At 35.6% G+C, this 12,911-nt stretch overlaps 2 protein-coding genes across 9 annotated transcripts in view; both read left to right on the plus strand.

Annotated features, from left to right (window-relative positions):
* LOC137656789 (iron-sulfur cluster transfer protein NUBPL-like) overlaps nt 1-12,393 on the plus strand; it is a 35,812-nt gene extending 23,419 nt beyond the window's left edge. Inside the window, exons 4-8 of the mRNA XM_068391084.1 lie at nt 441-480; nt 1,018-1,202; nt 9,359-9,550; nt 11,998-12,095; nt 12,258-12,393. Coding sequence (XP_068247185.1) covers nt 441-480; nt 1,018-1,202; nt 9,359-9,550; nt 11,998-12,095; nt 12,258-12,323 — 581 coding nt within the window. The 3' untranslated portion in view covers nt 12,324-12,393. The remainder of the gene's footprint in view (nt 1-440; nt 481-1,017; nt 1,203-9,358; nt 9,551-11,997; nt 12,096-12,257) is intronic.
* didum (dilute class unconventional myosin) overlaps nt 1-12,911 on the plus strand; it is a 309,989-nt gene that overhangs the window by 237,335 nt on the left and 59,743 nt on the right. The gene's annotated exons all lie outside the window — the stretch shown is intronic.

Consider the following 12,911-nt stretch of genomic DNA (forward strand, 5'->3'; position numbering starts at 1 on the left):
ACCCTGGGTGTGAATCAGCTACATGATCATCGGGTAAGATTAATATTGAAAAATGTTATTTTCATTAGTAAAATAAATTTTTGAATATACTTACCCGATGATCATGAATTTAAGGACCCTCCCTTCCTCCCCATAGAGAACCAGTGGACCAAGGAGAAAATTGAGTTCTTGTTGACAAGAAGTACTTGAGTACCTACTCACAGATGGCGCTGTTGTGTACACCCCCACCTGTATAGCGATCGCTGGCGTATCCCGACCTTAGATTTCTGTCGGGCAACGGAGTTGACAGCTACATGATCATCGGGTAAGTATATTCAAAAATTTATTTTACTAATGAAAATAACATTTCTCCTGTTTGAAGTATTCACTGCCTACCAAATATTAAGGCCTAGTAAAGAAAAATTGATTATGATACTTGGTTTTCAATTTTGTATTTTCAGATGATTATTTGATTCCCCTCACAAATTATGGTATTAAATGGTGAGTAATCTTATACTACTGTTATAGGTTGGAATATCTTAAGATGTAGTTTGAAGTTACAAGAATTATATACTAAATAAATATGCAATGGATCATATGGAAAATTATACATTATTTTATAAGGAGACTCAATGCTGTATCAAAAACAGTATTAGTGAAATTTATCCTAAACATAAAGCTTATCACCATATGCCTGCATTATATGACACATTTCTTTAAAAATATTATCTTTATCCTTTATTAATCTGCAATATTAGTGAAGTATTATTTAGCGTGTAAATACAACTGCATTTACTAAAGAGGTGTGCAATGTATTGTGCTCAGTACTGTTATCATGTTAACGAAAGAGATGTTTACAACATTTCTGTCTCTAGTTTCATGAGTGTATTCGCTTGTATTTAGTCAATGCTTTTTAACTTTATTGATATCTTACAGATTTATGAAACGTTTTAAGCATTTTCTAATCATAGATTGTTGAACAGATATGCTTATCAGTGTTTGTCTGATAAAAGTGTAATAGAGCATAACTTATTACAGCATGTCAATGGGTTTTCTTGTGGAAGAGAAGGCAGCAATTGTATGGAGAGGTCCTATGGTGATGTCTGCCGTGCAAAGATTATTACTTCGTACTGCGTGGGGAGAACTTTCACACCTTGTACTTGACTTGCCTCCAGGCACGGGTGACACGCAGCTATCCATATCTCAGTTAGTTGAGGTTACTGGTAAGGTTATTCTTCCTATTTTCATATATTTTAGTTTATTTTTGTTTGTGTAGGAATCTTAAGATAAACTATTACTGTACCTGTATTTTGTTGAATATTACTTTTAGGTCACATTGCTAATATCTCCTAAGTGTGAGCTTCTTCACCCTGAAAAGATGAGAAGGATTAAAGAAATTTTCTCTTGCCATTCCTTATGTCCTTCACTCCAGGAACCATCCATTGCAGGAATGTTGTACGATGTCTTGAGATTGAACCTGCGATCTGTGGCTCAGTAAGCCAGTTTACTTCATGATTGCATAAAATTTTTGTCACTCTACAGTCAACCTTTTCAGTTGTGCTGTTATTTTCATTTCTGAAGGTTTTGCATGTGCCTGGGTTTAAGTTTTGATTATTTTTGGTACAGGATTATTTAGGTATGTTTTGCACCTTTCATGTCATGTGGCTTACTTTATATTCATCATAGTAGCTGAGTTTTGGGCTATGATCTTCCCCTCTCCCTGTACACTTCGTATGGTCTTATGGAGGTACTGTACTGTGTAGTATTTGTAGATGTTAGGATTTCCCCTCTTGTTTTAAGACTGTTATTATAGAAAGGATCACTACTGTTGAATAGAAACATTCTAATTTAAGATTTTGCTGTTCATTCCTGAAATTCCTTGTTTTCTCTGAAAACTGTCTGAAATGACTATTTTTTTTATTGAGATTATTATGATGGATGATTTGGCTTGTACTTTGACTTTGCTTTTGAGTTTTGTGATAAATATTTACATGGATAGGCTCACATTGTGTTAATGTAGTGATCCCTCGTTTATCGCGGTAGATAGGTTCCAGACCCGACCGCGATAGGTGAAAATCCGTGAAGTAGTGACACCATATTTACGTATTTATTTAACATATATATTCAGACTTTTAAAACCTTCCCTTGTACGTAGTACTGTTAACAAACTACCCTTTAATGTACAGAACACTTAATGCATGTACTACAGTACCCTAAACTAAAACAGGCACAGATATTAAAGGCGATTTTATATCATGCGTTTCCTAAACACGCCAAAAAGCACGATAAAAAATGGCAACCAATGTTTTGTTTACGTTTATCTCTGATCATAATGAAGAAACAAACGCATTTAGTGTACACATCTGTGTATAGGTTAGTTTTTGCATCGATTATATTGATTATACAGTATGTTGATTTTGTTATTACCAATGTTTTACTTAATTTTTCTTAGGACTTCTAAATGAAACGGCGGCGTCATAAAGTATGCTCCATCTTCGATCGTAATAAACAAACGAAGGCATTTAACGCGCATGATGAAAGTGATAAATAATGATATTACAGTAAAAGCTTTTAGGAAATATGTTATTACAAATATTATTTACCGTATCTATATAAAATCATACATACGTAGCAAAGCAGGAAAACAATTTACGAGAGAGAGAGTGAGAGAGAGAGAGAGAGAGAGAGAGAGAGAGAGAGAGAGAGAGAGAGAGAGAGAGAGAGAGAGAGAGTTGTTTTACGTACGTAAATGTAAATTTTAAACAAACAAAAATAGCCCCATTTCATATAGAATAGGTTATTACAAATATTTTATTTTATCATATTACAGTAGTCTGTATGATACTGTAAAGTTCAGTACAGTATGTTCATGTTAGTCGTGGCGATGAAATTCTCACGAAACAAAAACACGGCATTCGATTACAACAGCTGATTCATTCTCTCTCTCTCTCTCTCTCTCTCTCTCTCTCTCTCTCTCTCTCTCTCTCTCTCTCTCTTTGTGTTATACAATACTTACATATAGATGAAGAAACTAAAATTAGTTTTCTTAGTGTCAATTAAATACGAAACGAAAAAATTATGCCGAGTTTACATCTATTTCAATCGTTGCTAAAAATACGGCATCCGATTTCATCAGCAAACCACTATTTTTTGGGAAACATCATTTTATTCTAGAAAATTGCTACTCTTTAAATAGTTAATTGCACATTAAGAAAGCGTGTACTTTTGTTTTTAAATTTCGGGTGTGTTTTAAAATTCGAGTACAGGTTGACTTCTTTTTGTTTTACTTTTGGCTGTGATCAGATCAGCTGACGTCTAGCTGCCGCTCTTGAGAGCGTATGAATACACTAACAAAGTATCGTTTATACCATTTCTTAACTTATTCAAACCGTCTATACAGTTGATATTACATAAGCACCAATGTGTTATAACCTGTCAAATTTTTTTGTTTATTACATTTAAAACAACACACACACACACACACTCTCTCTCTCTCTCTCTCTCTCTCTCTCTCTCTCTCTCTCTCTCTCTCTCTCTCTCTCTCTCTCTCTCTCTCTCTCTTCGTGTTATACAATACTTACATATAGATGAAGAAACTAAAATTAGTTTTCATAGTGTCAATTAAATTTCTCACCCTTTCTCACCAGACGCCAGGTAGGCCTCCAGGCCTGTCAGTCGTCCTGCTTCAAGAACTGTCTCCATTCTTGGCGATCCTCATAGAGCCTCATCTCATCAACTTCTCGCAAACTGAAGCCTCTCCTCTCTACTCCTCTCTCTATGTTTTGTAGCCATCTCAGTTTTGGTCTTCCTACCGGTCTCCTTCCTTCTGGTGTCCATTCCAAAAACCTTACAGGATATCACTCTTCCTCCATTCTTTTGACATGTCCAAACCATCTAAGCTGTCCTCTCTCCACAAAATCCAGAATCCCCTCCACTCCCAGTACTCTTCTAATATCTTCATTTCGTAGTCTATCCAGTCTTGTCACACCTTTTATGAGTCTTAAGGCTTTCATTTCAGCTGCTTGGAGTTGGCTTCTAGTTCTTGATGTTAATGTCCATGATTCAAGGCCATAAGTCAATATTGGTCTTAAAATAGCTAGGTATATTATGGTTTTCACTTTGCGAGGTATGTTTCTGTCTTTCATTAGTGGGTAGAGAAGATACAAATTGTTACTGAATTTCTGAACTCGGGTAGTTATTTCCAGTTTTGGATCGTTTTGGTCACAAAACTCCACTCCTAAGTATTTGAAATTTCTACACTGGTTCAATGTATGACCTTCTAATTCTACATCTACGTTGTTTGGTGTTCGTGACAGGTGCATAATCTCTGTCTTATCCTTGTTGATCCGCATTCCATTTGCTGTTAAGATCGCATTCCAGTTGTTGACGTTTTCTTGGAGAGCTTCTGCGTTGGGGGCTATCATTGCGTGGTCATCTGCATACAGAAGGTTGATGATCATATCTTCAGCTTCGTCCTCGCCTCGTTCCCTCATACATTTATCTAGGAACAATATAAAAAGAAGTGGAGAAAGGACGCTGCCCTGTCTTACTCCTGATTTAATTTCAAACCAATCTTCATTCTCTTGATTTGTTTTTACTCTGGATTTGATGTTTTGATAGGTGTTATAAATTGCTCTTACAAGTTTCTCAGGGATTCCATAGTAAGGGTCTTTTAGGGCATCCCATATTTTCATTCTTGGTACTTATCAAAAGCCTTTTCTAGGTCTATAAAAGCAATATATCTGTCCCTGTTCCATTCCCAGCTTTTCTCGAATATCATCTTGAGTGAGAAAATCATATCGGTTGTCCCTCTTCCTTGCCGAAAACCACTTTGCCATTCCCCCAGCTTTGGTTCAACATATCCTCTCAATCTGGTTTCAAGTATTCTTTCATATGCTTTAAAAGCGTGTGACATTAGGAATATTCCTCTATAATTGCTGCAATTTGTCTTGTCACCTTTTTTATAGATTGGGCATATTAGATCTCTTCTCCAGTCTTCAGGTGGTATTTGTCCATTCCAGAGTACAGTATGTCGATTAGTTCCAGCAGCCAAATGACTCCATCCTCACCCATGTTTTTAAGGAGCTCTGCAGGTATTGTATCCACTCTAGGGGCCTTACCATTTCTCATCCTCTTGAGGGCATTTTTTACTTCCTGTGTCGTTATGTCAGGTTCTGCATCCCCAACCACATCAAATTCTACATGTTCTTCAAGGTCATTATTTTCATTGTTTAGTAGTGTTTCAAAGTGATGCTTCCATCCTAATTCAATTTCTCGGGGTTCGGGTAAAATTGTCCCATCCATAGGGTCTTTGATTACATAAGTGGGTGGTTGGCTTCCTTATCTATAGTTTTTAGCAGTGCTATATATGAGTTTTCTAGTACCTTGGAGATCATTTCCTAGATCTTCTCCTGTTCTTTCCCAGGTTTCTCTTTTTGTTTGAGCTTTTATTCTTTCTGTTTCTCTCAAGGCTTCTTTATAATTATTGTGATCTTCCAAGCTCAAAGTTTTCATCCATTTTCTGAGAAGTTTCATTTTATTTGTAACAGCAGACTTCAAGTGTGGGAGTCCACCAAGCAGTTTGTTTTTTCCTCCTACCTCGAACTCTTTTCTTCTGCACTGTATTATTAGCAGTGCCTACTACAGCCATCTTAAAGTGTCTCCATTTTTCATTTGGGTCGTTGCTTTCCTGTTGCATTTATTTAGCTCTACTGATTTCGTTTTGATATCTAACTAAGCATTACTCTTCTCTCATATTCTCTAGGATAAATCTTTCTCTCACTTGGCTTTTAATTGGTTTAGGTTTCACTGTCTTTAATTTAATTAAGAGAAGCCTGTGATCTGAATCGAATGACACAGAGGGAATACTTTTTACATCTCTTACCACATTTTTGTTATTTGTTATTGCCAAGTCAATCATTGATTTTTTAGTGTATACTCCTAAGGCCGAGTCAATTAAATACGAAACAAAAAATTATGCCGAGTTTACATCCATTTCAATCGTTGCTAAAAATACGGCATCCGATTTCATCAGCAAACCACTATTTTTTGGGAAACATTTTATTCTAGAAAATTGCTACTCTTTAAATAGTTAATTGCACATTAAGAAAGCGTGTACTTTTGTTTTTAAATTTCGGGTGTGTTTTAAAAATCGAGTATTGTTGACTTCTTTTTGTTTTACTTTTGGCTGTGATCAGATCAGCTGACGTCTAGCTGCCGCTCTTGAGAGCGTACGAATACACTAACAAAGTATCGTTTATACCATTTCTTAACTTATTCAAACCGTCTATACAGTTGATATTACATAAGCACCAATGTGTTATAACCTATCAAATTTTTTTGCTTATTACATTTAAAACAACACACACACTCTCTCTCTCTCTCTCTCTCTCTCTCTCTCTCTCTCTCTCTCTCTCTCTCTCTCTCTCTCTCTCTCTCTCTCTCTCTCTCTCTCTCTCTCTCTCTCTGTGGGCTACTTTTCACTACCTCCCATTCCTTACCTCTCTCTATCTCTCTAACAAATGATATCTTTGTTGCTCCTCAAAGTTTCATTTATATTGAAAATCAATCATGATTCAATTTTCCTTACTTTCTCCAATCTCGCACCATCGGTCACATCGCGGTATTTTTGAAATTTCCGGAAAATCCCCGATATATGTATATACATGCGTTATGAAAAAAATCCGCGAAGTGGTGAATCCGCGATAGTCGAACCGCGAAGTAGTGAGGGATCACTACTGTATTTGGTATTGTCATCTACATGATATCCCGATCATTCCTGTAATACATTCCTATTCCAGTGTGACGACATTATATTTACCAAACTTCTATTTAGTACAGTACTCCAAACTATCAGATAAATTTCAAAGTATAGAGGGGAATTGTATATATTCTGTCCTTTCTGGAACTCGACACACATTCTGGTTTATAGAATGTTTCTTTACAGATTTTCAGTTTACAGTTTGTTATAAATGATATGGCATGATAAATGGGGTAATGATTTTTTTTTTTTTTTTGCCCCCTGTAGACTTTTTTGGCATTTGCAATTGTGACTGGTACTAAAAGTATAGAATGAACAGTCATTGAAGGCTTATTAACCTGTTTTTAGTAGATTTGGTACCTCAACCTAAAGTGATTTTGAATGTTGTCTTTATTTTATCGTTCTATGGTAAACTTTTTCAATTGCCCCTCCTGTGTGACATGGGCTCTTGCATTGGCAGCCTGTAAACTCTCGTCGTTGTTTTTTCGAAATGCTCCGAGATTAGGGTGTTTTTAAAAATGGTAGATCCCCACTGCTTGTATATTTAGTGCAGAGGCCAGCACTGTGACATAAAGGAGAGCTGTCCCGAATGTAATAGTTGAATGGATAAACAAGTGGTAGAGTATGTTACATTAGGGAATAAAACAGTTCATAGTAGAGATGGGAAACTTAACAAGAAAGTAGTTATTTTTCAACGAGTAATTCATATCAGGGAACTTCAGTTTTGTCTTCTTCTAGCAGTACGATTGCTCCAGAAGTAGAGATTAGCTCTTCAGTTCAGTGTGGAAAAGTAGATTGAATATCTGAAATGGTAATACTTGATTCTAAGTTTAATAGTTTCCTGGAACTATTTCTTAATTCCTATTAGTAGTGGGTAATTGGAGGATACTTTTTCTGGATAGTCTTTTATTTTCTATAGGGTTTTTTGGGTAAGAAGAATTGATAACTGGACATTTTTATTATTTTCCTGGGAAAAGGCAAGAGCTGTAAGTTATAGTGATGTTTGCAAGTCATGATTGATAATTTATTTAAGTTTTGTAATTATCACTTTTCTACCACCTAGAAAGTGTGGTACATAAGGGTTACCATACATCGAAATAAACAGTTTTTATACTTGCTGTACCTGTAGATCCCATTGTCCCTCCCTCCTCCCCATTTCAATAGGTTATGTGTGTGTTTATCTAGAAGTCTATGATGACTTCAATAAATTAAGATCATGGGAAAGGTGGATTATTGAACTAGAGAGTTCGGGTTCGATCCCATTAAAGGAGGGTTTAGGGTATGGAGAGAAAACATCTTTATTACTAAGGTCGAGAAGCTCATGCTTTAGAGAATTTTACAATTTGACCTACAGGTATTTTAATGTTTCATCAAAATCGCATTTTGGTATACAGTAGTTGGCAATATTGGCTAAATAGATATAACCCTTTTAATCTTCTTATAATGAAAAATTTTGAGACTCATATTTTACTTGACCCTCATTGCTGTGTATGTTCAATATTAGTTTGATCTGTTTTTGTCAATTTGGTAAATGACATATTGACCCTGTACTCAAATACAAAGCTTTATCTTACATTTGCCTACAACTTGTGAGTTATTTATCAGTGGCTCGAGTTAGCTTACAGTTTGAGTATTTTTCTGATAGAATCTACAACTCACTTATGTTGCTCATTCAAAATGTCTTTCCATGTACCTGAAATAACTTAATAGTATTCATTTTGTCATGATTTCTCAAATCTTGTTGTTTTGATTTGTTTGTTCCTGCATATGTGTATTTGTCATTTAGCCAAGAATTTAAGGAAATTGTAAAGGAAGGAAATGAATCGTTGGGTCTGATCTTGAGGAAATTAGTAGAAGTATTTATTAATGAATATGAGGAATGTTACTGTAAAAAAACAGAATGGAAAGCTTTTTACAAAGTGATGTAATAAAGAATGAAACAGTGATCAAACTAGTTACTTAGAAAATTAAACTGCAAGGCAAGCTCCTGGGAAAGATAAAAATATTTTGTTTTAAAGATGTGTACGAAAAGTTGCTTAATAAACATTCACCTTGTAAAATTTTACGATAGTTAGCTGAAGAAAATATTAAACTGTGTAAGCACTAAAACTGTGCATGTTTACCTATTTTATATGTTTTAAAATGTCATTATTAGATATTTAAATGAGAAGTAATTGGTTTTTTGTACTTCATACACATTGTGACGTATACTTGTTTGTCATTCACACTTCACCATTCAAAGAAAGACATAATTCTAACCTATTTCTGGCTAGCAATAAACTAATAATGTCGTAGGTTAAGGAGGAACATAACTAAAGATTTTGAAACGATTAGGTCATCTTAGATGCCAGTCCTGAAGAGAGTGAAATTTTCATGATGATAATTAACCTTTCAGAAAATTATTGGCAATTTATGAAATTTCCTATCCAGTCAAGACCTATAAATCTATAAGTAAAGTTTGAGATTTTTGGGGGAATATAAGCATATACTAACTACCTATATAATATACATACCTACTTTATTTTTGCATGCCTTACTTTTCAAGGAAAAATTGTTGCATTAGGTGGAAGTATAAGTTGTGTTTTATATATTTTATTGCATTTCATTTATTGGTTGCAGGGGCCGTAATAGTTTCCACGCCACAAGATATTGCTCTTCTAGATGCTCGCCGAGGAGCTGAAATGTTCCATAAAGTCAACATACCAGTACTAGGTGTGGTTCAAAATATGAGTATATATACCTGCCCCAACTGTGGACATCAAGAACATATATTTGGTCAGCATGGAGTTCAAAATTTGGCAACTGAATTAGGTAAGGACTACAGTAGTTTTACATTCTGTAAATAATTTTTGCCAGATGAAATATTTTAAGAAGGATAGTTTTAATGTAAAACCAAGGTACTAAATGGTATGAAAGTCACACTTGCCCCTTACACAATTTACCATTGAAAGAGACTAAATTATTTCATAATTAATAATGGGATACTGGTAGCGGTTTATGAGTTAGTAGCCTCAAGGATTAGGAAACCCCATCTGCTTTTCATGAAACTGCTTGCTTGGTTTGGAACTTTATTATATCTGCAGCTTTTATACCTTTTTTTTTAAATCACCATGAATATTCATTTTTAAATATTAAACTTAGCCGGTGAATATATAATAGCTGACGTCTCCGACGGCTCGACAGATTCCCAAAAACTCGCGAGCGATCGCCATGAAGGTAGCGGGTGTGCCCACCAGCGCCGACTATCGGCCAGATACCGCATATACATGTAAACAGCTCCAGTTCTTCTCTGTCGGTTTCATCGACAAGTCGATTCCACTCGCTTTATGACCTCGAGTTTTCTACCGAATTGGTGAAGTACTTGGTTTTGGTTTTATTGCTTTCGCCGTGTTGGATTATTCAATACTATCCTCAAAAGAAATGCTTTTGAAAGGAGAGTAAAAGTGTTTTGCCCTTGCTTTTTTATCTCTGGTTTTTTTCCATTGAGTAAAGATGGCCGACCCTTCCCTCAGTAGCAGCGAGTGCAGTAGTGGGTTAGGGTTCTACCACTACATTCCCTTAATTCCAATATCCTTTTAATCTTCTCTTGAAATGTTTTTAATTGGGTTGTACGGAAGGCTAAGAAGCCTTTCGCATCCTTTTTGATTTGGCGGGTGGTCAAATGTCATTTCTTGAGAGCGCCCAGATTAAGGGTTTTGATGAGGTCCTGTTGTATGGGTTGTCGCCCTGGATACTTCAGCTCCTGGGAGTCTTTCAGCATCCTAAGAGGATGGCTGGGCTTCGTGAGGAAAGCGGACTAACAAGGCAGAGTAATCGTCAGAGTCAGCTTCCTTACCAGGTACCTATATTTATTTGGGTTTTGTTATGATATAACTGTCAAAAACTCTAAGCATATACTGTATGCCTATATTGTATTAATACTGGTCTCTACCCACCACCATGGGTGTGAATCAGCTATTATATATTCACCGGCTAAGTTTAATATTTAAAAATGATATTTTGATTATAAAATAAATTTTTGAATATACTTACCCGGTGAATATATAAATTATAGGCCCTCCCTTCCTCCCCGATAGAGACCCAGCGGAATGAGAAGAACTGGAGCTGTTTACATGTATATGCGGTATCTGGCCGATAGTCGGCGCTGGTGGGCACACCCGCTACCTTCATGGCGATCACTCGTGAGTTTTTGGGAAGCTGTCGAGCCGTCGGAGACGTCAGCTATTATATATTCACCGGGTAAGTATATTCAAAAATTTATTTTATAATCAAAATATCATTTTCGCAATCATTGTTAGTGAAATGGTTATTCAGTATCTTGCAAATATATAAAAGTTTTGGTGGTTAATGTTACATCCGACTTTTCATAGAAATTATATACTGAAAATTGTTAAATCTACATCCAAAACAAATTAGGAGGGGTGTGGTCCTGGTGTATAAAATTTGTCTTCATTCTGGTATATTGAAGCCCTTATATTGCTCTTAGTCATACCTGTGTAGCTAGTCTCAAATATTTTTAGCAGCACGTCATTCACGGAAGAAGGCAATCTCTAGTTTTTAGAGTGAGATATCCATGTTTCAAAGGTGAAAGCCTACTCACTGTATAACCAACCACATATGTAAGTTAGTGACCAGCCATATTTGTTTATTGCTTTTAGTTCTCGACTTTCTTCTTCAGCATGCAACTTATTGGGCAACAAGGTCTACAATAGGGGTAATACAGGTTTACTTTGCCTACCAGCTGCATTAGTTTTTTGGCACCTACATTTTTTTACCCTATTGGATTCATTATGAAGAGCCAATTCATGCATCTCCTTGGAAAAAATGAGAGATTGAGTGATACCCCTTTTATCGAGTAAGGTTCTGTAGAGACCAGGTTTTTTTGTTATATATATGTACTCATTGCATTGGTTAATCTCGTGGCACCAAGTGAGAGACTTCCTAGTTCATGTTCAGTAGCTGGGCTTCTTAGCCAAAATTTTACAGGCTTTCATTAGCTAGTTCTCAGCTGACTTCTGATCCTCTCTTTTTAGTTTTGTAGAAGAGGGCAACTCTTGGTGTGACATTCTCCACTTGAGTTTTTCTTCTGGTAACTAAAGTACAGTTTAGTAACGATCAAGTACTGTACAGTATACACAGAGATGCTTGAAATTCAGTATGCAAAGTTTTCCTTATTCGATGCAGGGTTATAAAAATATTAATTCAAGAAATATAAAACTATCTATGTAACTACCTACATTTTGTTATTTATCCAATAGGTATAGACTTACTAGGAGATGTAGCTTTGGATCCAAAGATTCGCCAGTGTGCTGATGAAGGCCAGCCTATATTAATTTCACATCCTGAAAGTGCTCAGGTAAGTTTCAATTGTTAAATCAAATTTAGTAAATTAATTCTGATAAAAAATGAATAGGATTAATAACCAAGTTATCTATCCAGATATTTTTTCCATGTCCCTTAGCCTATATGACATAATGTTTAGTATTAGGAACTCACATTGCTATTTTTTTTCTTACAGGCAGCGAGTTATAGAAGTATAGCAAAACATTTGATGAACAACATATCGTTAAAAAAAGGTAGTTGATTACATAGACAATATTTTGTATATATGGTTATTAAATTTATCATAATAATTACCATTAATCTTTTTAAATTTAAGACTTCAGCCTTACTAATTGAAATGGATTTGAATTGTATTATAACATCTAGGTCAAAGCCTAGGACTTGAATCCTGCAAAGCACTTTAGTTTTTTTTATATTATTTAAGGCAATGGGCTCTATAAAGGACTTCTAGCAACAAATTCAATGAGCATAGACCCCTAAAAAATGACAGGAAGGGCTAACAAAGAAGTCCCGCTTAAAGCAGCTTCTTAAAACAACTTGGTGAGACAACCGACACACATGCTTTGTCTGTCAAGTGCAGACACACTTCGAGAAATAACAAAACAGATCTCAATCACTGGTTTTGGGTTAATGAACCCTAACTCCTCAATTACAGCTTTTATAAGCTTAAGCAGGGCAGCTCTTAGTACACAACTGAAAATTTTACAAAACTGTGGACAGCTTTTATAACCAGCAATCAGAAAGATTAAGGAAAGAAGCAGTTTGAAAGGGCTCAACTAACATCATCATCACTGTTTTTGGAATAACAGTACCATAGAGCCTTAAGAGT

This window comes from Palaemon carinicauda, chromosome 17 (genome assembly GCF_036898095.1).
Source record: "Palaemon carinicauda isolate YSFRI2023 chromosome 17, ASM3689809v2, whole genome shotgun sequence".
Classification (NCBI taxonomy): Eukaryota; Metazoa; Arthropoda; class Malacostraca; order Decapoda; family Palaemonidae; genus Palaemon; species Palaemon carinicauda.